The sequence below is a fragment of the Argopecten irradians genome, chromosome 11 (assembly GCF_041381155.1).
Source record: "Argopecten irradians isolate NY chromosome 11, Ai_NY, whole genome shotgun sequence".
NCBI classification, from domain to species: Eukaryota; Metazoa; Mollusca; class Bivalvia; order Pectinida; family Pectinidae; genus Argopecten; species Argopecten irradians.
The window spans coordinates 2267630-2295110 of record NC_091144.1 but is presented as its reverse complement, the minus strand read 5'-3'; the positions used below and the strand labels follow the sequence as shown (position 1 = coordinate 2295110).

General features: G+C 35.1%; 2 protein-coding genes across 3 annotated transcripts in view; one reads left to right on the top strand and one right to left on the bottom strand.

The window, feature by feature from the left end:
* Positions 1-27481, top strand: part of LOC138334289 (anaphase-promoting complex subunit 4-like) — a 106905-nt gene that overhangs the window by 57456 nt on the left and 21968 nt on the right. The gene's annotated exons all lie outside the window — the stretch shown is intronic.
* On the bottom strand, positions 15-27481 carry LOC138334288 (uncharacterized). 2 transcript variants are annotated; one of them, XM_069282928.1, is made up of 4 exons: positions 26823-27481; positions 7643-8186; positions 462-3554; positions 15-344 (listed from the first exon to the last, which is right to left on the bottom strand). In XM_069282928.1, the coding sequence occupies exons 1-3, from the start codon at positions 26883-26885 to the stop codon at positions 3364-3366; spliced, it is 798 nt and encodes a 265-aa protein (XP_069139029.1). In that variant the 5' UTR covers positions 26886-27481; the 3' UTR covers positions 15-344; positions 462-3363. The 2 variants fall into 2 exon arrangements, with proteins under 2 accessions (XP_069139029.1, XP_069139030.1); XM_069282929.1 differs by lacking the exon at positions 15-344 and adding an exon at positions 375-403.

The following is a 27481-nucleotide window of genomic DNA, read 5'->3' as shown; positions in this document are numbered from 1 at the left end:
CTTTAAACAATGACTGAATTTTGATTCATTTTATTTAATTCAATGGTAACACTAAGATAATTTAATATTGAATCATTCTGACACATATGTACAAATCAACACATCATTACAGTCAAATTGGTAATTTACATCAACAACTCATTTCTTAAATACATAAAATTAATTCTCCTCTCTGTCTCTGTTGATAAGTTGACAATGCCAGCCATCACACGGATCAGAGATGAGCAACATAACATTATAATGACTAGTATTAATTAATTATCATCAATCAGTATATTTTGTGTTCTCAATCAGTTTGTAGTATCATATTCAATTCTATAAATACTCCCATCTCAATACCTTACCTATTCAGCTCCCTTGTAGTACCATATTTAATACTATAAATCCCCCCTCAATACCTTACCTATTCAGCTCCCATTTGTAGTACCATATTTACTATAAATCCCCCCTCAATACCTTACCTATATCAGCTCCCATTTGTAGTACCATATTTAATACTATAAATCCCCCCTCAATACCTTACCTATATCAGCTCCCATTTGTAGTACCATATTTAATACTATAAATCCCCCCTCAATACCTTACCTATATCAGCTCCCATTTGTAGTACCATATTTAATACTATAAATCCCCCCTCAATACCTTACCTATATCAGCTCCCATTTGTAGTACCATATTTAATACTATAAATCCCCCCTCAATACCTTACCTATATCAGCTCCCATTTGTAGTACCATATTTAATACTATAAATCCCCCCTCAATACCTTACCTATATCAGCTCCCATTTGTAGTACCATATTTAATACTATAAATCCCCCCTCAATACCTTACCTATATCAGCTCCCATTTGTAGTACCATATTTAATACTATAAATCCCCCCTCAATACCTTACCTATATCAGCTCCCATTTGTAATACCATATTTATTATTATGTTTTCCCCTCTCTCTCCTCCCTAACTTTATCTAAATTTGTTGTACATAAATACTTAGCACCAGAAACACCCTTCTCCTCCACCCGCACCACTCCCCTCCCTAACCTTTATTTGTTTTATGGTAAATATCTCCATACCTCATATAAATTCACTCTCAGTTTATAGTACTATATTTACCATTATAAATTCCCTGCATCCCCCAATCTTAATTTGTATTACCATATTTAACACTGTAAATGCCTCTTGTCCCTTCCCCAACCTTCCTAAATCAATGGTAGGCTGTAATGTAAAACTTTTTGTGTCCCTGCTTCTCTCCCTTATATTAATGCCCTTTAATACCACCATCACATAGAAGCCCATTCCCTCCTCCCTTCCCCTGTTACCCTGATCCCTTTCCAACCTTTGTACCTCCATGGATATATTTACAAGGAACTTTCACCAATCAGCTTGATTATAGTAATAACTTTATACAACAACTAATATGTACAGTTTTTGACTTAAGAGCATACGCTACCATTCTTTGATATTCTTTGATTAATATTCTATTTGTAATTAATTGGTGATGGAGTTGGACTTTAAAAATGGTTGTATGTAGCAACAAATAATGGAACACATTTCATTGACATAACATTCAAAAGGGAGATAATCTTAACATTTCAATGACATAACATTCAAAAGGGGGATAATCTTAACATCAATTATAGCATACACCCTTAAGAGAAAAATGCAACATTAAAATCATTGTTTGAAAATTCTTCTTCACATAAACATCACTGGCACAACATAAAAGAAAACACATGGTTTCATAAATAAGACCTTTCAGCACTTCAGAACAACCATACACAAACCAAACTGAATACCCTTGTAAAATTAAAATGATCGTTTTAATGAAGGAAAGAGAATATAAATCAGACTGAACAGATGGTGTTGTTGGTTTTATAAAATATGTATCATGTCTTGGTGCAAGATGATATATTGATGTCAGAAAACAGAAAACTAAATTAGGCTCCAAAAAATGGAAAGAAATGGATTCATCAAAATATTGTAATAAATTAAATCTTATAGTTTGTGTTCACTATCAGGGAGAAGATAGCTTCCATTTTAACCTTCAATCAGTTTGATTATTTAATTGTTCCGTCATATGCCAGGTGGCTATATTAGGCTTTTAATTTTTTAAAAGATATGTCAATCTTAAATCATAAATTTCCAGATATAACATAGAATTATTTTTGTTTTTGTGAAAACATAATGTAACAAAAAAGTTATCATGCTGCAATATCAAACTAAAACATTGATACAAAAGAAGTATGTTTTGGTAAAATGTTTTAGTTGACATTATTTTGCTATTGTTTTTGTGAGGTTGACAATAGAGAACTGTAATCAGATTTGATAGACACACCTGTTCCCTGACACAATGCCAATCACCTGGTGTCTACCCTGATAGGGGTGTATAGGGCCTTATTACTTATGGAGCTCACGTTACATTGGGGTATTTGATAAATATAACAATTCCAAATGACTTCTGTTTTAGAAAATAAGGGAAGGTCTGATGGTTTTACAAAAACTGCTAGGAATACTATTTGCTTTATGATATTTGTAATGATTTTTGATTATTTTCATAAATTACACACATGAACCAAATGTATAAAAATTCTTGTTTCACAGTTGAATGCAAATACAGTTGTACATAATTTTTGAGCATTTCTTAAATTTCTGTTATTTTAGAAATACAGTTGAACGTCTCTATGAATAGTTCTGTTAGTTCTGACCATTTAACTGTATGTTCTAGTGACTGTGATAAGTTTTACCCGCTGAGTCAATGAGGTTTGATTGTATTTTCTTTTCTTATTTGATGATCTGAACAGCTCATTAGGGGAATGGTGTGATTAGGATAAAATGCCATTTTGAAAAATCATATCTTTTCACAACAATCATACTGGATCAAATAATGAAAATAGATTTAAAAACTTGATTTAATACATGTAATATGTAAGAGATCTTTTCATAGAATCTAACAGAACTCCTGATTGGCTCTTTATTTCGTCTTGACCTTTAACCTTGATTTGCAGATTGTCCTCATTTTGAACTGAAGCACTTGATTGGTTGATAATTATGCAAATGAGTAAGTTTGATTCATCAGGTTTTTGTCTTTAACATTTCCACCTGCTAACAAAAATATCAGTATGTAATGGTAGATTTAGCCCCGACTCTGTGTATACACAATGTAACACAATTGCAAATCTACAGAATTTTGTTTGTAAATCAGCTGTGGTCGACTCTATTACGTCAATACCCTGTAATCTTCTAAAACACAGTGAGTCATAGACAGTCACCATGCCGACTTAAATGTCCGATGAATTATATAAAAAGTTTACGAAGATGATAATCACCGATGACTAGAATGACAACATGTGACATCACACAGGTGCTAATTTCCCAGGATTCCTTTGTGCCGTGAATGTCGTAAATGTTCATTGTCGTCTGCATTTTTTATAGAATTGTAGGCGACAGGATATGGCATTTTTAAAATTGTGCTGAGGTTTGGAGCTCTTTGGTGTGGTGTATTCTGATACCAGGAGTTTGTGTCACTGCGTGATGACATTTGAGAACAGTCGGAATCTGAAATAAACAACATGAAAACCTATATTTTCACATCAAAATCATAAACACCGATCTATATCAACTGTATACTCATGACATTAAACAGAAATATTTCTTTCATTAATAGTGAAATTTCTCATGTTTTAAACAAACAGTTTTCTCCCTTGTATGTTACTAAATCATCCAAATTGTGTTTTTCTCTAACTCAATTCTTTGAATATTCTGTATGTAATGACCTCTCACTTCTACCAGATTTTTGCATTATATATATGTTACTGGTTTCATTCCGTAATTTTCAATCTAATATTACGCAACTTTCAGTAGACCTATACATAGAGTGTTCTTGCCGCCAAAGGGCTAAGGTAATGCAGTACTTTTTCTTTATTGAACAGGGATCAGAGCCGTGAGAGAATGGGGAATTAAGACGAGGATATGACGTATTAAGATTGTTTGACAAAGTTAAAAAATGTGGCTTAATACCAGTGAGTAGGCCCATTCATCGTTTCTCACAGAGCCCCTCCTCAGAGGGAAAATATTCTACGTGATATGCTTGATACCAACGTCGGAATTCCTTATGGCGGTAGATAGGATAGTTTGTCACAGTGTTGTTGGTAGGGGACCTCTTAAGATCTTTTAAGGATTACAAAAACATGGCCATATTTATTAATATGAAATTATTCACAAAAGAATGACACGGCCAAGCCAGTATTGACACAATCAAGTCAGAATCCAGGAATAGCAAAACACCAAGTTGTTGGTGGGCTATAAACGACGGGTGTCTAAAAAGCATCTACCACATTTCTGATCTCATCTGGCAGCATCGTATGGAATCTGTCTAGTACTTCCTTTCATCATAACGACACATATTTCTATGTTTGGTCATTGTTTTAGGGGCTTTATAGACCTACCATACAGTGACTTTTTTTTTCAAAACTGCCTATCCATAATGAATTTGAACTATATTACTTTCACATTTCCTTGGAAATTTTGGCAATGTTATGTATTTCATTTAATAATTTTTGATACACTTATTATCGGTGAAAGTATCAGCAAAAGTATTTTTCTGTTGAATTTTCTATTTGTGCTCTATCCCCTGCCGTTTTTCTCCTCACTCTGCCTTCCACCACTAGTTATTTCTATAGCAGATATTCCCTATTTTGAATCCAAGATCACCTATCTTGTGTGAATTGTAAGTGTAAATTTCTATGTTAGATATGTTTCCTATTTTGATCAATTCTGTAATAAGATTACCTGTGTTGTGGTAAGTTTTTGTGAGCCAGTTAGTCTGGAGCTGGATGTATAAGTATTAAACAACCCTTCCCACTTCTGGTTAGAAAGATAACGAAGGTATCGGCAAACAAAAAACGGTATAAACAAATGGCCTCCCCTGGTGGACTAGGTATGATACCCGTGACCAGGGGAGAGCTGTCGGCCTGAGAACAAGGCCAAGAAGGCTAGTAAAGATAGCACTGGCCTGGGAATGGGGACAAAGTTAGCCTCATAGTGATTGGTATTTAAGACCAGGGTTTTACAGATAGCTAATTGTGGATAGTTACTGTCTATTGTATCATAATTCATGGGAAAATATTATTCAGGAATATCTAGAACAATATTCTTAAAATGATTATTCAATCATCTGATCCATATTTACATAGGTAGTGGTATCCTAAAAGAGGTATTCATTTATACAAAGTGGTCTCCTAAAAGAGGTATTCATTTATACAAAGTAGTCTCCTAATGAGATAGCCATTTATACAAAGTGGTCTTCTAAAAGAGGAGCCATTTAGACAAAGTGGTCTCCTAAAAGAGATAGCCATTTATACAAAGTGGTCTTCTAAAAGAGGTAGCTTTTTATACAAAGTGGTCTTCTAAAAGAGGTAATTTATACAAAGTGATCTCCTAAAAGAGATAGCCATTTATACAAAGTGGTCTCTTGAAAGAGGTAGCCATTTGTACAAAGTGGTCTCCTAAAAGAGATAGCCATTTATACAAAGTGGTCTCCTGAAAGAGGTAACCATTTATACAAAGTGGTCTCCTAAAAGAGGTAGCTTTTTATACAAAGTGGTCTCCTAAAAGAGATAGCCATTTATACAAAGTGGTCTCTTAAAAGAGATAGCTATTTATACAAAGTGGTCTCCTAAAAGAGGTAGCCATTTATACAAAGTGGTCTCCTAAAAGAGGTAGCCATTTATACAAAGTGGTCTCCTAAAAGAGGTAGCTTTTTATACAAAGTGGTCTCCTAAAATAGGAAGTAATTTTTGTAAAATGATATCCAAACAGATTTTGACTATCATTTATACAAAGTGGTGTTTTGATACAGGTATTATTGTGGTACCATTTGGTCTTATAATAGAGGTAGTCGGATGTCATTTATACTGAGTGGTCTCTTAATAGAGGTATTAACGGTGGTATTTTTACACAGGTTCAGTTACCATGGAGATATGGTGTTGAATTTTGAAGTTTGTAGTCCTAATAGAAGTCTCTTAATCTAGTCATTCATCGGAGGGGATTATTTAGTCATTCATCGGAGGGGATATTTATTTGACTGTAAAAAGTTCTAAAGATTCATTACCATGAATTAACACAGGAATATATTTCAGTAAAATCAAAACTGATTCATGAAGTGAAAATTTCAGTTTGGACAATGTTTGGGTCTATAGATGTTTTATAGGCTTCATTACCTCCTTTCCTGCCATCATATTCTAACAACATCTAGATTTAGGATCAGTGTATAGAAATGTTCACAGAAAGAGAATTACAACATTTTAATTCCCACAAGATGTCGCAATGATCGTGACACAAAATTTACGCGAGAGCCTGACATAAATGACTTTACTAAAACGGATGTTTTACAGAGTTTGAATAGCCACTTTATTGATATCGATGGTCTTATCTAGGTCACAAGCTGTTGTCAGAAATAAAATCGCTTTCAGATTCCTACTATTATTATCTGACCTCCATGGCAGTTGTTGTTATTGGATAAAAGATCATGTTTCACTAAAAGCTGATCAGTACCCGCTTACATAAGTTTGTATTTATATGGTCTACACACAAAAGGCTCAGAGTATAGCATGTTTACTCTATGGTTCAGGTCCGTCTGCTTTCACTTTTAACGCTGATATATTGACCAAAAATGCCACAGATACTTTTTAGTAACTAACAAGTTTGAAAAATCCAAACAATAAAAAAATAGATTTTACAAAGCTAACTAGTCAAAATTTGATAATAAACCTTGGGTTAATTAATATCAGTAATCAGAGATCAGTTTTAATTTGTGATATAATTTTTTGATTACAATATTCGGAGTTAATTTGATTAGTACACTATCCTTACATAACTTTATTTGTCAGAAGCATCAAAATGTTTGTCTAATAGATCAGCCATTAGTTGTACCAATATTGGCCATGGTCATTACAAGCCTCTTATTGACCCTGACTGTTTTCTAGGCTTGCAGCCTTTTAGATAAATGTTTGTATTTACCAAAATGTTAAGTATTTGTGTGGACCATCGGAAGCCCTTTATGTTCTGATTTGTCCATCTGCTCCAAAACGATGTTCGTGTATGGCTTGTAAGGTGTTTTTATTGAAATTGTTGGTGTGTTATTTTAGGAACATATGGTAAGGTGGAATGTTTGTGTATATATGTGGCTGGAGGACAACTAGAAGAACAAATTACAACTTATTTCTTTCATACAAATTTTAAACCTAATTTTGAAGAGCTATACAGAAAATTTACCGTGTTTGTCTTTTTTTAAATTTTATTTCTGATCACAAAGGTTTAAAAGTGAAGAATTCTTTAAAAGGGGAAGCTATCTTATAGAATTTCTGATCCAATTTTTTTTAGATATTTGGAAAATTGATTTTTTAATTTGACTATTGATATCTATAATGGGCTGGACAATGTGAATACGCAAGGTTTGTTTGAAACTAAGATTAAAAAAAAAAAAAAAATTCCATGGATTCTTGTTTGATACTAAGTTTTTATTCCCCCCCCCCCTCCTGGAGATTGCATGATGAAAACGCATAAAAAATTGTTTCCTGACAACATAATATTCAGAGAGTTAATTTGGAAGAGACAGGGTTATAAGTTGAGTTAAGAAAGTTTACCTGGCGTTTCCCAGAATTCCACTGTAATTAAGGTGTGGCCAGCGATGAAGTCTTTAGTTTGGTGAAAATGATCACAATCCCACAATGCAACATGTCCCAGCGGTAAATTTGCATGTTTCTTTTTGTACGTGATCACACGAAGGATCCCTTGCTTTCCGTGGAAAGTTTGTTTTGTGGTGATTGGATCCAGTTGATGTAACTTTGACACATTAGGATAGCCGTACTTATCGGCTAGGTATGGTCCGTAGGCTATGGGGTGATAGATATACTGTAACCCATCATTTCCTAACACACTGTCTGTTCCATACTTGGATAAGTGAATATAAGCAGGTCCCAGAGAGTGGACCCCACCAACACGATTAAAGGCATACGACAATCGCAGAGCACTCGTGTCGTGATGAAGGGAGGTAATTGATGTGTCATGTCGGGATAACTCCTGATAACAGCCGATTAAGTTGATGAGACGATGATTATGGTAATGGCCTCCATGATGATAATATCCAGGATAATTCTCCTTTAATGCTTGGAACGGCGGCAACGTCAACTGTAATGAAAACAAAAAATGATATTAATTAATGAAAATATATTAATTAAATAAGTCTAAAGATCAAGATAACAATAAGTTTAATGAAATAGAAGTAAATCAAGTATTTTATAGTTATTTAAACATTTACAAAGGCATATTGTATCAAAGAAGAGCAAAAGGTCTGTTTTTGACAGGTGCCTATCGTTGTACTGAGTTGGTATAGGTGGGGTCCATTATAGACAGGTGTTCTGAGTACAGAGGTGTCCTGTAAGTTAAAGGCTGTACTGTATATTGTTAATTAATTAGAATTAACAACTCATCTTTATCACAGTATATTTATACTAATTGAAAATATGCGGAAAACATCAACATGTAGAATTGTTTTGAATTTCAAATCTATATCAATTAGAATATCAGATTGAAGAAATTCCGTCAAAGAATGCTAGAATGTCTTTAATAAACTTTTAGGATGTAGTTTATTGTCCTCTGAAACTGCAGGGACATTGTATCAAATATACGCAACGTGCCTACCACAACATCCTGGTTCTTTGACTAAGATTTTATGATTAAATTCAGGGCAGGAGGAAAATGCTCCTATCTTTTATACTGGTCACGATTATAGGCGATATGAATATATCATCAGAAAATGATACTGGTATAGATTCAGATCTAGTGTGGCTTTGGAAATATTGAAACATATGTTGATTTGCCTAGAGTGTGTCGACAGAGCTGCTTCAGTATTCACCTGATCACACAGGTGTCCATTTCGTATTGTACCTGTCCCCGATTCTACATTAAAATTCGCTGCAGAATTTATTCAGCCTCGTAAACTGACACTATCAGAAGTACATCATGACGGTTTTCGATGAAGACGACGTGGTATGGTGAATCTGGTCAGTTTTATGCGGGTGATAGGGGTACCAATACATTACTCGGCCCATAATTACCTGTCTGGTATTGTCAGCACTCGAGACTTGTATTTGTGATTAAATCTAGGAGGATTATGATATGGCGGTAAATTAACAATAGTTTAGGATGATTTGTATAGCGGGTGTTATAATCTCGTCCTGGGATCTAGCAGTATTTTCGTATTAAACTTTCATCCTGTTGTTCACGGCGGTATCCCTTTCTCTAGATTAGGAGCCAAATCCAAGGAAACCTGACTCGCCAATCATTAACAACGATCATCATTTCAATATTTATCGCTTTAATGCTGAGATGTTTCTGATTTTATGCAATTTTTATCAGAGGAATATTTTTGAATATAGCTGTATGTTATAAAAATTCTGTGTTATATGAATAAATCATTTCTGAGCATTATCCTGTTAGTGCTTTTATCGAATGCCTTCAAATAGATTTGATTTCTAAAGGAGTAGATAGATACCTGTTGAACAGGTGAACTCTTTTTACCTGTAGGTATTAAAACAGGTAGACAGATAACTCGTTAATGAGACATAAATGATGACATGTATCACATCAAAAATGACTGAACTAGATCAACTTTATTTATATACTTATCAGTCTTGATTTCGTTTTATATAAATTTATAGAATTCTTAGTATTTGAATTGAAGTTAAAAGAACTCATTTAAGTTATCTAATCAGTAAAGATTCACTTCAACTATTTTATTTCTTTTTTTTTAAGGGATTTTTTTAATCAAACAAGTAATGGTGAATCTTTTTAGGGATGAAAGGGGATTAGGCATCTCTGCTAGCACCCTAAGGGGCAAATAATCATATAAAACCACAATGTCTCCAATAAAACCCTAATACCTTTAATCGACAAACAGATAAATAGAAATGAAAAGGACTCAACGATTTAACGTTTAATGTGAATTTTATATAAAATGATCAATTATATTGATAACAACCATGTTTTTGAAGTATTTTGCACATGTTGTATGTAAAATGTGCGTTATCATAATTGCTACACTGACTTTGAATGGGGTATCCAAATGTTTAACTATTACGTCTCAATTTGGAGAAGATTTCCTGATAATTTGGTAATAAGATGGCGATGATTCTGTAAAGGTGTGTCACTCTATCACGTTCAGGTGCAAATTGCTGGAGCCTGAAGGTACAGAATTAGAGGTGTAGTGGTCAGTGTTGGTCCACCAAGTGCCACTGACCACTGGTCAAACAGATGTTGAATAACATAACTGTATTCAGCCAATAGCATGATGTAACATTGGGTAATGGACCTGGTTTGGATCAAATTTGACCATACATGTATCATCAGCTGGTCAAGCTTGAAAATTGACCATAGTGGAGTAAAGGAGCTGGTCAAGCTTGAAAACTGGCTTCAGTTGAGTAACTGAACTGGTCAAGCTTTAATTTGTAGACTAACTGGTGCTTCTGGCATTGCTAGAGATGATCAGTCATTATACAGGTATGACTGCTTCATTGAACTCCAGGTGTGTACTAGAAATAATAACTGAGGTCTGGTGGTGTTAATGATGCTAAAACTCAGTTTATTGTGGTTTGTATTCACTTTCACTGCAGAGGTTGAGAAACAGTCTGATCTGTACTGATGTAATTTTGGTTTGCATTCATTCTATATTAATGAAGTTGAGAAAAAGTCTGGTCTGTACTGATGGTCTGATATTTATTGGTAGGACACTTCTAACCTGAATAGGTCTGCAATATATTACAGATTTAGTCACATTTTCTACAAGGAAACTTTCATAATTTTCTTCTGGAAAGGTGAACATGTAAACAAATAAATATGTTTGATGCTTTCTAAACTCATAAGATTGATAGCACTTTACATTTTCAGATTTACATGCACATGTGTATAAGTTGAAGTGAAAATTGAAGTTGTTGACTTTCAAAGCCAGACATTTAAATTGTGAATGTGTGCACTTGTTGCTTGACTGGGCCGGCTAACAACTTCTCACACAAAATTCTCCCACATTGTCACGAGATACACTCACTATTACGCGATTTCATTTGCATTTTTAGTCAGAATCCTCCCATTCATCTCTCTGGGCGTACTGGGAGGACATTACCTTAGAGATCTGCGACTTGTAACGCTCACTTGCTTAACAGAGCGGTGAGTCGTCTAAATACTTCTCGCTCTAAAACAGCAAGCGATCTACAGCTGAAAGTGGCCTTCACCAGCATACATAAGTGGATTTTCGTAATATTCTGGTTTTTGTTACTGTGAGGCAGTCTCATGCACATCCGTGTGAGTAAGATTAACCCTAGGGTATGTGGCGAAGTCCCCACCAATAAGAGTTTTAACACATTTAAACAAGTAAAGTGCAATTTATTGTAATGTTCATACTTTTTTAACGTTCTTAAATAAATAAGCAATAGTTTTTCCTAGATCAATACTATCCTACCCTGTTTTGGAAAAAATCCTAATGAATGTTACCAGTAGAAAATTTTAGAATTAAAGCCAGAAAAGGGATGGAAGTTAAAGTTAGTAACAAGCCTTTGTTAATGATCTCGTGTTGATGTCCCCAAACTAAGGGTGAAGTGTGCTGGTGACGCGTGGTCTTATTAAGGGATAAGTACGCTAACAAAGCTGGCACAAAGGAACGGTATCAACCTCCGTTTGACTTTCGTGGATCAGTTTGTATTTCTACATTTGTATTTCCGGTGAACCAGTCTCTACTAATCCCGATTATCAGTAATACCTTCACAAAACAAAGAATTAACTCCTTAATCTGACGTTTTATTTTAGTCCTGAGATTTAAGGGTCAAGGTTTTGCCTAAAGAGCTGTACATGTGGTTATAGTCAGGTAGTATTTCAACTAAATAGGAAATTATAATTTTCAACAAAGAAGTATAATTGTAGAAATTGGTTTCCTAGCAACCATTTGTTCTGAATAGATGTAGCTAGTTGTTTGGGGTTACTGACCAGGTCGGTGAACATATGGGAAGAGAAGCTGACATCTTAACGTATTGTTATTAAAACATGTCACAGGACAAACCTTATTACTTTCCGTTACTAAAATTACACATTTTTTTCGTAAATGGATAATTTTTTCATGATTTTAGGGACATTGCCCTTTGAAGTGTCGGCTTGAATGAGGAAAAAGAGAGGACGCTATCATTGTTAAATTGACCAACGCCAAAATGACCATACGTCAGATCATCTTGTCATTTGTGTTTTTTGTCATCAGCTCATCTTCTTTGTTTGGTAACTGGTCAGTTCCTAAAAGATACTTGACCATTGTTTAATAACTGTGGTCATTTTTCAAAAATGCTCGTTGACCATTGTCCAATATCATCAGTCATTTTCTAAAAAATCTCTAGGCCTATTGTTTGGTAACGGTGGTTGATTTTAATTACACGGATGGTCACTAGGAGAAGATAAAAGCTTGTGAGAGATTTACAAAGACAACGTCCAGTTTAATCTCCCTGACCGCATTGTCCGCAGGGTAACCACGTCCAAACTTCATAACAGACTTGATTACAAAGCGTTATGAATGTAAAAGCTGGCAGTTACTTTACTTTGGCCTCACCTGACAGACTGCTGGTCATCCAGTGACCATTGTCCAGTTTCTTATTAACCGATCGACAATGTAATTTCATCGGTCATTAATTGATGAGTATATTGAGTGTCCTTTGTGGTACGTTGATGCTGGTAAAATGTATCAGAGCCATGTGGTGTTGTACCTGCATAATTTATCTGTTTTAATTAGTGCCAGCAAGCTTACCACAACAAACCTCACATCTGACATAGGATGTCTGGATATCACTGTCACATATTTAAATCTAGAGATGTGTTTTTTGGTCAGTTTTTATAAGTTGAATTTACAGGGAGTGAATTGAGCGGTGGCCACAGGTGTTTTTAAGTGATAGTTTAGAGATTGATGTTTATATTCTAACGCAATGTGTCGCCGTCCATATCATTGTGCCTTATCGTCAATAAATAGTATTTTTATACAGGCAAACAGTAATCATTGTCAACAAGCCCTCGTAATTGACACTTTAAAAATCGCGAGAGAATGCTGTTTATCCCAAGGATCTTTTTTGTATGCATATACAAAAGAAATCATTTGATAATGTAGAATTGATTCAAATCAAACCCTGCTTATTGTTGGGTTGCTCTATCCCTAATAGATATTAAATTTGATTTATTCTTAATTGACCACATGTTCTCTCGCCAATTAATTACAAGGACTGTGTGAAAGGACTCTAAATAACGGGCGTTCACTCACAAGGATTGGGAAACTGTTTTTATTGAGTCTACTCGAATCTATGTTACCGTGAATGAAAATGTAGATAACTTTTAACAGATGTTTAGGATTATTAGTGTGTACATATTTAAAATTAGATAATTTGATTTGAGGATATACATGTGTGACCTATGAATTCATTAATGTAAGTATATTGTAAGTTCATTGTACATTTACGTGTGAATACAAATGTTCTCATCAATTACTGTTGTGGTTGTTTAGCTATGATTCTGACAGCTTGTATTCTTCCCTATATCCTTATCTGTGTGGTTTTGTTCCTCTGACTGTCATCTTCCAGTTATATACGTGTCAGTGTGAGGGGGTGAACTTAGGCTGGAATACCTATGTTAATTAAACATATTCCTTACTTGTTTATACAGGTATAACAGATTTATCCTTATAGAACAATACCAATTAAAGTACCTAAATCAAATATTTACAAAAACAATAGAAATGAGTGTCTTTAAATAATTGGACCTGGACAGTTTAATTGAGAAATGACTTTAGAGGTCCCCAGCATTGGCTTGGGAAAATTTTTCCTGATCTTCGGGAGGGAATCAATTTAATTGTTCTGAGATACAGGAATTGTCACTCGGTTTGATAAGTATTGTCGGTAAATGTCTGAAGTTGTATTGTTTAAAAGATTACACATCCAACTCTACCTACGATATCTATTGTTTTCTGAGCGCGTGCTGTGGCCTATTGTTTATTGTACGACGTGATAAGATACGTTATCTAGATCAGACTGACAATACCGTGGCACTTGGGCGTCTGTTAAATCGTGTCTCTGCGATTAACATTTGTCTTGACGTGAATTGAGTGTTGACCAGAAACAAGCCATACTAATTTGCATACAATAGTTTTATGATAATTTTGTTTAATAAAACAGGCTGTTATCTAAGGCTGATAAGAAACACAAGCAGATCCAGTAACAAGAAATTATATTCAGAAACAATGGAGAAGTTGGAAATGAAATATAGACGTATACTCCAGGTCATACACTACGTAATGTTGTTTAGTATACACGGGAACACAAAACAATGAAATATAATTAATGACGGATATTTTTATACCAGGCTTTGTAAAGCTTTATTATGAACAAATTTCTGTCTCATTTAATTGAGAAACATTATCCCCATGGGATAAAATTTAGGAATCCCTGATGTACAATACCGTCACTGTGAAGTACAACGGTGTACTGTGTCTGTGGTGAATTACACGTTAATATACACATGATATTGTAGGACACAAGATTCATAACTTGTTTCAATCACCAGATTGAGTGTCAGGTTTCAATATGGTAATATTAAAGTCTTGCCAATTTTTTCTAACAATAGTTATGTGCAAAAGCTCCCTATATTAAACACTTTATACATGTTGACACAGATGATTACCAATTAATATTAATAGATAATGACAATTGTTATATACCAATTAATAATAAATTGATAGAGATAATCATATAACGTATCAGATGATTTTTATTTCAGATATTTTCAGATGATTTACAATCAGAGATACTTCTGCCGCAGCCTTGAATTGGGAGAAGATCATGTTAAGTTCTTCTGATTCAATAGCTTGAATAGTTCATTATTAATTTTTAAGGGTGAACGTGTTTCACCCCTGAAGACACATTTGAAGTCTTCTGATTCAAGGGCTGGAATAGTCCATCTTTGATTTTAAGGGGTGAATGTATTCTCACCCCCTTTCTGGCCTAGAGCTAGACTATAATATTTTGAACTGGGAACATTTATGATACCATTTATGATTTGAAACCATCAGACAGTCATGTAGACTTGATGTGTGTCTGACAACAGTAAGCATCAGTGATCTATATCATTTTTTTACCTTAACGATTGAAAAAATGATAAAAAAAATACCTTTTAAAATGCCGTAAAATATCAATTTAGGAAGCTTAATAAACTGTTTCTTTGACATGAATCAAAGTAATTTTTAGTAGGATGCTTACTCAGAAGGGTTGCTCAGGAATAAATTTGTGGAGAATTGATATTATACAGGGGACCTGGTTGACTAGGGCTGGCTATACCTGTGTAGAGGTTACATACACTTGTCATAAAAACTCACAATTTTGCAAACCTCATTATCGTATGGCCTTTCATTCTCGTAGAAGTAAAAGACTTTTTCCTGAATTCATTGAATACCATTGCTTCTGTATTCTTTTGATAAGGATAGAAAGGAAAGGTCACTTGTAAAGAATTATAAAGGGGAGTGAATTTGATTGGTTTATCAATGGGGAAAGAGCATTATGTATTGCGATGGCCACCCATGGATACTTCTAATCATAGAGGATTTAAATCAGCACATCTTATGTAAAATTTATTTGAGGACATTTGATCAGGTACATAATGTCATTAAAATCAATTTGCGCTCTACCAGCATTTTCAATTTAAAAAAAACGAAACCTAATCAGAAGGTCCTGTTTCCATTTTCAGATATTTCATTATTTTATTTTACTCCTTAATTAAGGCCTCCCCACAACCTCCAACCCCACACCAAGGTCCACTTCTCAGGTTTTTAAATTAGTCTTTCACCCCCCCCCTCCCCCTCCCCCCCCCCCCTCCCCCTCCTCCTCAACTTTGTCCTGTTGTAGCCCCAATCACTAACCATCTGCTGTACACCTCTAAGTCCACTGTCCTGTTTTTTATGTAATCAACAAATCATGATATATTACTTCCCCTTGCTGGCCATCGCACCTTACCTTGTAATTGAGGAAATTGCTGTTTCCTTTCTGTCTCAGATTAAATTTTTGATGCATGACCTTGCGAGCAAAAATGTACAGGGAGTTGCAGTGTGATCTAATGAACTAAGATTTTCTTATAGTGAGATCATGGACAATTTCAAAGTTTGAGAATGTAAAGACAAAATAAGATTCACCAGAGCATGTTGTACCTTACAGAAATGTTAATGAAGATATTTGTTGATGTTGATCGTAAACATTGTTTTATTTGGCAATTCATCAAACAACCTGTGTCATAACTTAAAAGATGGACGATAACATTTTTTCATGATAATTTGTTGTCAGCTAAACCATCTTGACAGTTTTAGAATGTTTGAGACATGATATATAAGGGCCGAAGAATCTTAGTGTAAACTTTCATTGATAGATAATACAAGCATTGTGGAGAAAGATCAAAGGCTCTTGAACTCTTGAAAGTAGCATGAAACTCTGTGCAAACAACTTTGGAGTCAAAGCAAGAACCTTCACGAACATAGAATGAAGTTTGTCATCGATTATCTTCAAGCAAACATACAATTTTATAAATTCAAAGTTATTCTTTCCATGAAAATAAAAAAGATATTTGCTTCTTTGAGTCTTTTCATGTTTATATCAACACATGCATTAGACAGGGATCAGTGCTAGGTCTGGAGTTGTTGTTGGACCCTGTGATAGGTATTGAGTGTATATTTTTAAATCCCGGTGGAGGGTCTAAACAAGTGTTTATCTGTTTTTATTGATCTCCCTATCACTCCATCAAAAATTCCAGTAATCTCATTAAAAGCCTGTTACTGGCAAAAACAAACTTCTGTTCCTCGACCTAGAACAAGTTCTTCTCCCTGATAGGAATGTTAGACATAGACTATAATTTTATATCCTGTGTACTTTCCCAAGATTATTTATATTTCCATTGCTGGCCATTTCCAAATATTGATCTTGAGAGCATTAGCATTTCAAGTTGGTTTTATTCAAAGAAATGAAATTAAAAATGAAAAGTTCAACTGATTTAACTGATTCCCCTTTTAATTTGTGATAATACCGTATAATACCAAAATTTAAACATCAGACTTTCTACATCAAAGGTTTCACAATCAGCAGGATAGTACTCCAGTTTCCAAACTGATCTCTTCACTGTGACCTAAGTACATTATGTAAATAAGGCTGCTCTTGACCAGAGGTGAGTTACCTAGCTGTAACTGACCAACTGACCACTTGTGGAGATAAGTAGGGTCAGTAGTGTATCGGTCAGGGTGGCCTGATCTGGTCAAATTGACCTACAGAAGATATAAAGCTTAGACTTCTACTGAAATGTAGAAATATCTTAAAGGTCATAAAGTACACTATCTCATACTAAATATCAGTAGAATTTTACATCTAGGTCAATAATGTGATTTGCGTTTGTTGATAAATTCATTTCATTTATCAATACATCTACATGTAGGTTAATATTATCTGGGTTAATAAATTTCGCTATTGTCCTCTTTGAGTAAACACATATTCCCTTTTTGAAAAGCTGGGTCTGTATTCAATATGAAGAAGTAGGAGTGACGAAGCCTATAAAACATCTAGATTCATGTCCAGTATACAGCTTGTTAGGAGGAACTTATACAAAATAATTACTGTATACGCTATACAAAATACATAAAGCTATTTAAAACTCATATTCAAGAATTGTTTAATTTGCTCTGGTTTCATCTTGAGTGTCCTTTGTAGTTTAATAAGTGAAATAAACAAATTGCTGGGAGTGTATATCAAGGAATACAGCCTTGTCACCGCTTATAATGGAAACTAGTAGATCCCCCCACCCCCTGTGTCTTATAATGGAAACTAATAGATCCCCCCACCCCCCTGTGTCTTATAATGGAAATTAGTAGATCCCCCCCAACCCCCCCCCCTGTGTCTTATAATGGAAACTAGTAGATCCCCCCCCCCCCTGTGTCTTATAATGGAAACTAGTAGATCCCCCCACCCCCCCTGTGTCTTATAATGGAAACTAGTAGATCCCCCCCCCCCTGTGTCTTATAATGGAAACTAGTAGATTCCCCCCCCCCCCCCCTGTGTCTTATAATGGAAACTAGTAGATCCCCCCCCCCCCCTGTGTCTTATAATGGAAATTAGTAGATCCCCCCACCCCACTCCCCTGTGTCTTATAATGGAAACTAGTAGATCCCCCCCACCCCCACCCCCCTGTGTCTTATAATGGAAACTAGTAGATCCCCCCACCCACCTGTGTCTTATAATGGAAACTAGTAGATCCCCCCCTATGTCTTATAATGGAAACTAGTAGATCCCCCCACCCCCTCTGTGTCTTATAATGGAAACTAGTAGATTCCCCCACCTCCCCTGTGTCTTATAATGGAAACTAGTAGATCCCCCCCACCCCCCTGTGTCTTATAATGGAAACTAGTAGATCCCCCCCACCCTGTGTCTTATAATGGAAACTAGTAGATCCCCCCCTGTGTCTTATAATGGAAACTAGTAGATCCCCACCTGTGTCTTATAATGGAAACTAGTAGACCCCCCCCCCCTGTGTCTTATAATGGAAACTAGTAGATCCCCCCCACCCACCCCCTGTGTCTTATGATGGAAACTAGTAGATCCCCCCCTGTGTCTTATAATGGAAACTAGTAGATCCCCCCACCCACCCCCTGTGTCTTATGATGGAAACTAGTAGATCCCCCCCTGTGTCTTATAATGGAAACTAGTAGATCCTCCACCCCCCCTGTGTCTTACAATGGAAACTAGTAGATCCCCCCCACCCCCCCCCCCTGTGTCTTATAATGGAAACTAGTAGATCCCCCCACCCCCCATCCCCTGTGTCTTATAATGGAAACTAGTAGATCCCCCCACCCCCCCTGTGTCTTATAATGGAAACTAGTAGATCCCCCCCTGTGTCTTATAATGGAAACTAGTAGATCCCCCTACCCCCCCTGTGTCTTATAATGGAAACTAGTAGATCCCCCCCCCCCCCCTGTGTCTTATAATGGAAACTAGTTGATCCCCCCCCCCGTGTCTTATAATGGAAACTAGTAGATCCCCCCCTGTGTCTTATAATGGAAACTAGTAGATCCCCCACCCCCCACCCCCCTGTGTCTTATAATTGAAACTAGTAGATCCCCCACCCCCCACACCCCTGTGTCTCATAATGGAAACTAGTAGATCCCCCCCTGTGTCTTATAATGGAAACTAGTAGATCCCCCCCCCCCTCGTGTCTGACAAGGAACTATGCATGTATACAGCCAAATTAAAAATTGAAATCTTACTATTTGTATAACAATTACCTTAAGGAGATATGTGGGGTATTCCATATCTAATGCACTGTGTGGCTGATAAAAGATTCATGTCGTAAATAATTGCAACATCTTGATATTGAAATAGATTTATTGTCTGGGAGTAAAATTCAGTCTATCATGCTTTGATAATTATATCTAATTTGAATTTGTTCGATAAAATGGAAGGCGTGAAATTGAATTATTCTGCCCAAGGTAAATTGACAAATGTATCTGAGACAAAGATAATATATCATGTAACATATGGTGTATGAAATCTGTAGGCAGGTAAGGAAATGATTTAATATGGGGTGGAAAAATGCTGCAAATGTTGGAATGTGAAAAAAGAAAGGAGTTTGTTGTTACTGTTCTAAGTAGAATTACACCAAGAGTATGGGCTAGTGATGGAATTCCATCTTTCAATATTATATAGTTATCTCCCTTGCAGGATGGTGTCAAATGTGACATCATTACTTTATGAGTGAAATTCTTGTTGTTTATAGCTTGCAAATTTAAGGCTAGCTAAATCTTCATATGCAAAGATTGGATATCAGACACCTAACCACACAGTCATGGGGACATGATGTAATAAGAAACAAGTATATAAATATAAGTAGACAGAGAATGACAGAGTTCGGTGTGGGTACAAATTTCTGTACTTAGTGATCCTATACTTAGAGAGATTGCCTCGCTTTAATGCCGTGCAGAATTTGAAATATCAGGAAAACAACATGTAATGCTACATGAGAGCCCTTAAGCTATTCAGTTTAGTGTGTGGTTCATCAAATTTTCCCCCTGAATGATTAAACAGGAATCTACTGTTAAAACACAGACATTCCTATAAATACAGACCTTTCAGTGACCTCAGACTGTTAGTTTGTCTACTCTCATTGTAGTTAAAGATTTAGCAGTATAATCGTAAAAGATTAACCCTATTTTAACACCTCGGTGTGGCTCACGACTGTTTTGAAATGTTTAAATACATACTATATATCAATATATAAGGTAGTTGTAGGGCTTCCTCAGAGTATGTGTATTGTGGAGTTTCAATGAAGGCTTGACAAAAAAACTTTCAGTAAAAGAAAATATTTGCAATATTTTGTCAAGTGTCAATTTTGTTGATGTATATGCTTTGAAGTATAAGAAAATTGTTTTTATAAACAGAATTTATGTTATTTCCTTTCTTTAGCATATTTGTTTTCATATGATATATATATTTAGACTTTCGATTTATTCATCTCCCCTAAATTGACATACTAATTTTGATGTAGTCAGTTCATTCCCTTGATTAACAATTCTGATTCAGTCAATTATCTCCCTTGACCACTAATTCTGGTTTAGGCAGTTATCTCCCTTGACTACTAATTCTGATTTAGTCAGTTATCTCCCTTGAAATGCTATATTTGATTTCCTTGATGCTGATTGAATATTAAATCTTTTGCGTTTGTAAGCTTATTTTGCATTTGTCAACTATAGTATTCTGCTTTGTGTTGGTTTCATGTGTATTAGAACAATCAGGTACATTCCTCCATAGAATTGTGTCATAAATTCAAATGTTTGTTAAAACAAGTCAAGATAGGAAACAGAGCCTCCTGATTAATTCTATGTAAAGTACTTTTTCTAATAAATAGAAACAAAGCATGGATTATTTTATTTTTATTTTATTTTTAATTTTTATGCTTGTTCAAAGAGTTGACATCCAAATTGGTACTGAATATTTAACATCCTAGCTAGACAAATGTTGTTATGTTTTATATTGATTTTTCTTGTGTTTGGATTTTACTTCCTATCAGTATCTTCAGATGTTGATATCAAAAGGCTTTTCACCTAATTGTAAAGAGTATGTATATATTGATCAATGAATGAAAAACTTTTAATTGAATTTTTATTTCATTCCTTCGATTTTTTTTCTTTGGTCCTGAGGTAATGAAATACACATTTAGGTTTTTATTTAGATTTTAGAGGTTCTGATGTTCTTTTCTGATGGTGAGGAGGCTTTTATCTCGATCATCACTTAGAACCATATAAAAAATATTGTCAATATTATGTCGGACACTTGTTTTCTGGCGACGAACTTCAAAGTGTAGTTTTGTATCTACTTGATCCAACTCTGTTTTAACTGACTTTTTCAATCAGTTATGTAAGTTTCCTAACATTTTAAACATTCTTTAATGGAATGATTCATTGCACTTAAACATAATCAGAATGGAGATAATGTTTTTATTTTATAATGTATTAATTGTTTAGCAGACAGATTAGAGCCCCGATTAAATAGTCACAGAGGTATCATAGTCAGCCGTGTCATAGTTAGTTGTATCATAGTCAGCCGTGTCATAGTTAGTTGTATCATAGTCAGCCGTGTCATAGTTAGTTGTATCATAGTCAGCCGTGTCATAGTTAGTTGTATCATAGTCAGCCGTGTCATAGTTAGTTGTATCATAGTCAGCCGTGTCATAGTTGTAGTCCTGTATCATAGTGCTATGTTGTATCTATCTGTCAAGAGTTGTTCTTCGTGTCATAGTTAGTTGTATCATAGTAGTCAGCCGTGTCATAGTTAGTGTATCATAGTCATAGCGTGTCATAGTCATAGTCACGTGTCATGTTAGTACATAGTCAGCCGTGTCATAGTTAGTTTATCATTGTATCATAGTCAGCCGTGTCATAGTTAGTTGTATCATAGTCAGCTGTGTCATAGTTAGTTGTATCATAGTCAGTCGTGTCATAGTTAGTTGTATCAAAGTCAGCCGTAATCTTAGATCATTGACAGAGATTTCCACGAATTGAGATTAAACAAATTTTCCCACCATCAGAATGTGATATAATTGTGAGGACTATTGGGGAGAAGAGAATGGGAGCCCTGTCCCTATAGGGTAATAATTAGGATTCATCAGATCCGTACTGTATAGAGAGGGCCATCCAGGACCGAGGACTGGGTCGTAACTATTGTGAAAGGTTTAACTTATGATTCTTAGATAAAAAGCCTCACTTCAATGGGTAAAGTTCAATTACATGACCTTTGACCTTACATTTAAAAGGTTATTTTCAATGGAGGTTCATTCTTAGCTCATTTGACTGGTTTGTTGTTGGTGAGATTTCTCCATGAAACCTAGGTGAGGGGGATACCAACTCAAATTAACAGTGAGAGGGATTGTGTTAGAATATCAAAGTGAGAATATATTTCCATTTATATCAACTGAACAAATAATGTCACAAATAATGTGTGTAGTTCTACAGCTGGTATATTACATAAAATATACTCCAATATCTAATAATATGATTTAATTAAAGATCTTTATAAATAGCCAGCCAAAAAAGGTTCTAAATAAACTAAATGGGTGAGCTTATTGATGGACATGGGCATATTGACATTCATGGGCTTATTATACCAGATATGGGCTTATTACCAGACATGTGTGTTTTATTAACAGACAATTCATTGAACAAGACGATGTCATATTAACACGATTTATATGTGGGTTTTTTTTACTGTAACGAAGAGCAGCAAGAGCTTATTGATTAATGAAAATTTTAAGTGAAAAGTGGATGTAGTGTGATAAAGTTTTATATCCAGACTGTGAAGCTAACAAATCGGGGTGTAGTATAGTTTAATTAGGACCTGCGTATTTTGTTGGCCAGTTAAGCCATAACATACACACAACTACAGGTAAGTCATTTAATACTGTGAAACAGCTTAACCCCAGTGTTCTGTGGGCAGTCCTTCAGTCAATATTTCTTCAGTGTTTTTCTCCTCTGTGCCATGTTATTGTTCCGTGACCAAATTCTTCCTATTCCCCCGGTAGTCTGCCCTGTGTTAATATTGTGAATAGCTGTACTACCCTTGGATAACATAAAATCAAATATTTGTGTACTGGTGTCTGTAATTGAAATCATCATCTCCCTTAATGTCATTGAGTTTTCATTTTTAACCTGGTGAGTAGAATTTCAACTGATCAAAGTTAGGAGAGATGGCCTTAAATTTTCATTGCCAAAATTTATTTTAATGTTGATTTTTTTTTTCAATAAAAAAAATAATTCTAGAAATCAAACTTGAGAATCAGAGCTACGGGAAAGCATGGCCAACAAAAGATAATTCACTGGGAGAATGCTACACCAGAATGCTCAATTGATATTTTAAGACTGGGAGAATGCTACACCAGAATGCTCAGTTGATATTTTAACACTTGGAGAATGCTACACCAGAATGCTCAGTTGATATTTTAACACTGGGAGAATGCTACACCAGAATGATGAGTTGATATTTTAACACTTGGAGAATGCTACACCAGAATGCTCAGTTGATATTTTAACACTCTCTGTAAAGCAATCCTATGTTTCATGAATTATTAGGGATTTGACCAAACAAAGGACTAAATGAAGCCTTTGTCTCAGACATGACCAACTGTACAACGACTTTTAAGTCTCCCATGCCAGTTAGATGTCTGGCTGTTGTTCTAGTTAATTCTGTGTTTGTCTGCTCATTTTAATTTGTAACAAATTCTGTGATGGTTAATGAATGAGCAACTGTACTGAAATAGTTTTAATCAAGTTTAAACCCTTTGTTTCAGTCTTCTGTAGCTGACTTGGATGAGTGTCTTTCCAATGGACACCAACATGTCAGTTCTCAGACCAGTCCATTTCTCAATTCTTAGACCAGTCTATTCCTCAGTTCTCAGACCAGTTTATTCCTCAGTTCTCAGATCAGTCCATTTCTCAGTTTTCATACCAGTCCATTTCTCAGCTTTCTTAGAACCATAAAGTGTCACACCTGAGGAGCATGGGTTGGTGTGGTAACATGGTGAAGGTGTTATTTCAATACGGTATCTACAGGAATACAGTGTGGGTACTCTATCATGTATCTACAGGAACACAGTGTGGGTACTCTATCATGTATCTACAGGAACACAGTGTGGGTTCTCTATCATGTATCTATGGCTTATTATAAATTCAAAAAAAAATTAACAGTTCTCATACATTTTATTTTGCTGTACAATGTACTAAATGATATACAGTGTAACCAGCCATGACTGACAAATTCATTGAAGTCCCTGTATTAGATCACAAACTTCATTTATAAAGAAATTAAAGAAAAACACAGATATGATTTTTGTTAAAAAAATCTATAGGTTTTGCACAATCGACCCAGATAGTCTGCTCTTGATAATGGAGTTTTGAGATATGATCAACATTATCAGTAGAAATTGTGTTCTCTTTATTGAAATCTTTTGTTATGGAGGTAATAATAGATATATGTACTTTTAAATTCTGACCAAATCAATGTGTATAGTACATTCTATACCTAGAATACAAATGAGGGTTATTTATAATGCTTTGAATCATCCTTTAATGGTTTAATAATCTGTTTTGAATTTCAAAGTGAAATGATGTAAATTTAAGCATGATTGCCATGGAAACTAGTGTGAAATTTCATTCAGTCCAACTTTCTCACGCTGTTTTATTTTTATTACCTGGAAGTTTTAGCTCTCAGTCTGTGTGAGATAAAATTATGGTACTGTAGGGGTTAGGTCATTAAATGGTGATATTTTACTGTTAAAGTTAATTTTGTGTTCTATTGTTTCTCACGAGGGGGATATTGATTCTGAAGAGTTCTTGTGTTTCTGATGCGGTAAGGGTGTGCTTTGATTATACTTCTTTATCCTGGGAACGTTTCACAGATGACAATGATAAGTCTGTTTGAGTATTTAGAAAGCCTTAATATCACCTGTTTTTTGAAAAGAATTAAAAGTGAATGATTAAGCTGGAATTTCTTCATCTACCCATATAGTAAATCATAGTCAGTTCCATCACTTTGAACATTTAATCACATCTTGTAAGTTATCATAGATGATTCATTTTCAGTCTCACACAATAGTGGATAGTTATACTCCCTTTAATCGTATGTACAGGAAAAAAATACTGCGACAGTGTCAAGTAGATTTTCAAATTATGGTAAATGTGCTTAGATTTTAACAAATTGACTCAAGTTGTATAAATGGAGTTCATTATAAGAATTTTTTTTTGATAGTTATAACAGTAGAATTTCTGTAAAATGATATACTACTCCCGTATTTAAATTGAAAATAGCTGTCAACAACTGTCTTCATTTATTTTCCTGATTTCAGTTCGCTGACCTGGTTTTATATAAATGACCAATTACGACTGTCAAATTTCAAGGACATTTATAACTGAGAACAACTGGTATCATATTCACACTGACACGATGGTAGGAATAAATTTCGCGCTACGTTGTGTCTGTAGGAGCGTATTGTAATAGTGTAGATCCGTCGCCTGTTTATGCAGTAGTATATTGAATAATATCATTTTGAATGGAGTGTGTTTATTTATATACACCTTTATATTACAGAGAATGAAGTGGGTATATTGTCGTTAGCCACAGATTTCTACCTGTATTATAGATTTCTACCTGCATGACGGCTGTGGTGTTAATTACAGGTATGCGGATGTGTTAGATTGACAGGTGTGCTGGTCAGTGTGATACACAAACTGACCAGAACTGACCACAACGAGATTTTATACATTTAAGTTAACACTCCAACAATACTATTAAGTCCTGTTGATTTTGATTATTAGACAGTAGGTGTGAATGTGTCATTACAAATCACTGTCATATAAGACCTCAGCTGTCAAAGTGACCTTTTATGAACATCAGTCAATAATGCTGAAGAAAATTTTAGGATATTATTAAGGATTGTATTTCTTGTTACCACTGACAAATGTGTATGCATCCTGACTAACTTTTTCTGCATACACAAACATACCTTAATTACCATAGCCACCAAAGTGACATAATAAAGAAAAACTTTGTAAAATTTGTTGATATATTTGTTTGAATAAGTTTTGAATGAAAGGTAAATCACTAGGGAGTATATATGCATGAACACAGCGGTAAATATTGGTCATTGATTATACAGTTTTGTCATGATGTCTTCCAAAGTTCTTGTTCGCGGATCATTTCAAATAGGACTAGATTACAACCAAGTTGTTCAATATTGAATTTGTACTTCCTGTGTGTGATCGGCAGAGTTAAAAAGCAACTTGATGTTTTTGTGCATGTTAAGTATGTGATTGATGGTAAATGTAGTCTGGCTTGTTACAACGATCATTGAGTGTGTGATTGAGTGAGGTTTTTATACAGACAGAGATAGCACTTCCGTTGGTGTTAAATTTGTTATTTTTAATTCAGAAAACTTCAGGCCGCTAAATATCTCAAGGCCTTTAGTGAGCTTTTAGCTTTCAAGTAATGCAAATTCATACTGTAAGTTTGTAACCAAATGCTCAATATCAATGTGCTGTCTTACACTAAATTAAGAAGTTTTATAATGGCATAAAGACTGTAACAACTGGTTTAAGTCTTGTTCTACCTGTCGGAGTCAAGTGTTAAAGTCGTTTACCTGTCTCTGATAACTCGTTAGAGACCTGATTATCTCGTTAAGGATGCTTACCTTAGCTGTAACGTTGACAAACAGTGTCCAGAGAATGGACACTGCTACAACACAACTGTTCATGTTGTTGTTACTGCCACAAATTAACGCTTGGTGGACATGTCATGCACATGCATCTAATGGTGTATAATTCCACGTGGGAGTCGCAAGAAAACTTATTGAGTCACTAACACATGTTCACTCGGATTCACAGGAAAGTTCGGGGTAATCCATATGACATTTCCCACGGAATTAATTTCAAACACTGTCATCTATACATCAACGTGTTCTGTCGTCAAACTCTGCACAGAAGATGTTGCTGCTCATCAGAGTCAGTGCAGCATATCTGCCTCTTGGTGGAGTTTATAAAACTGTTATCTGGTGCGTCGTTTTCGGAGCACATGGATAGTCGGCGAAGTTAGGTCACGACTATCTCTCCTCCACAGGCCAGGTAAGATTAGATAGCCCTATAGCGGTAATAACAGGCGACACACACCCTTCACAAACACATCCACAGCTTCACTGTCTAGTGAAATCAAAATTTAAAAACTTCCACAGATAGATTTAAATTGGAGACTTTGTTGAGATAGTGTTAGATATATATAGTGTAGTATACCTATATAGGTAAGGTCACTAAGAAGTGATTACAGGTATACAGGGGGCGTGTCTCCAAGTCGCAC

Excerpts from the sequence above, each read along its gene's own strand:
- LOC138334288 (XM_069282928.1), bottom strand. The coding sequence starts at position 26,885 with ATGAACAGTTGTGTTGTAGCAGTGTCCATTCTCTGGACACTGTTTGTC. Across the intron at positions 8,187-26,822 it reads TTGTCAACGTTACAGCTAAG|TTGACGTTGCCGCCGTTCCA; the intron begins GTAAGCATCCTT and ends TTTTCATTACAG. Across the intron at positions 3,555-7,642 it reads GGAATTCTGGGAAACGCCAG|ATTCCGACTGTTCTCAAATG; the intron begins GTAAACTTTCTT and ends TGTTTATTTCAG.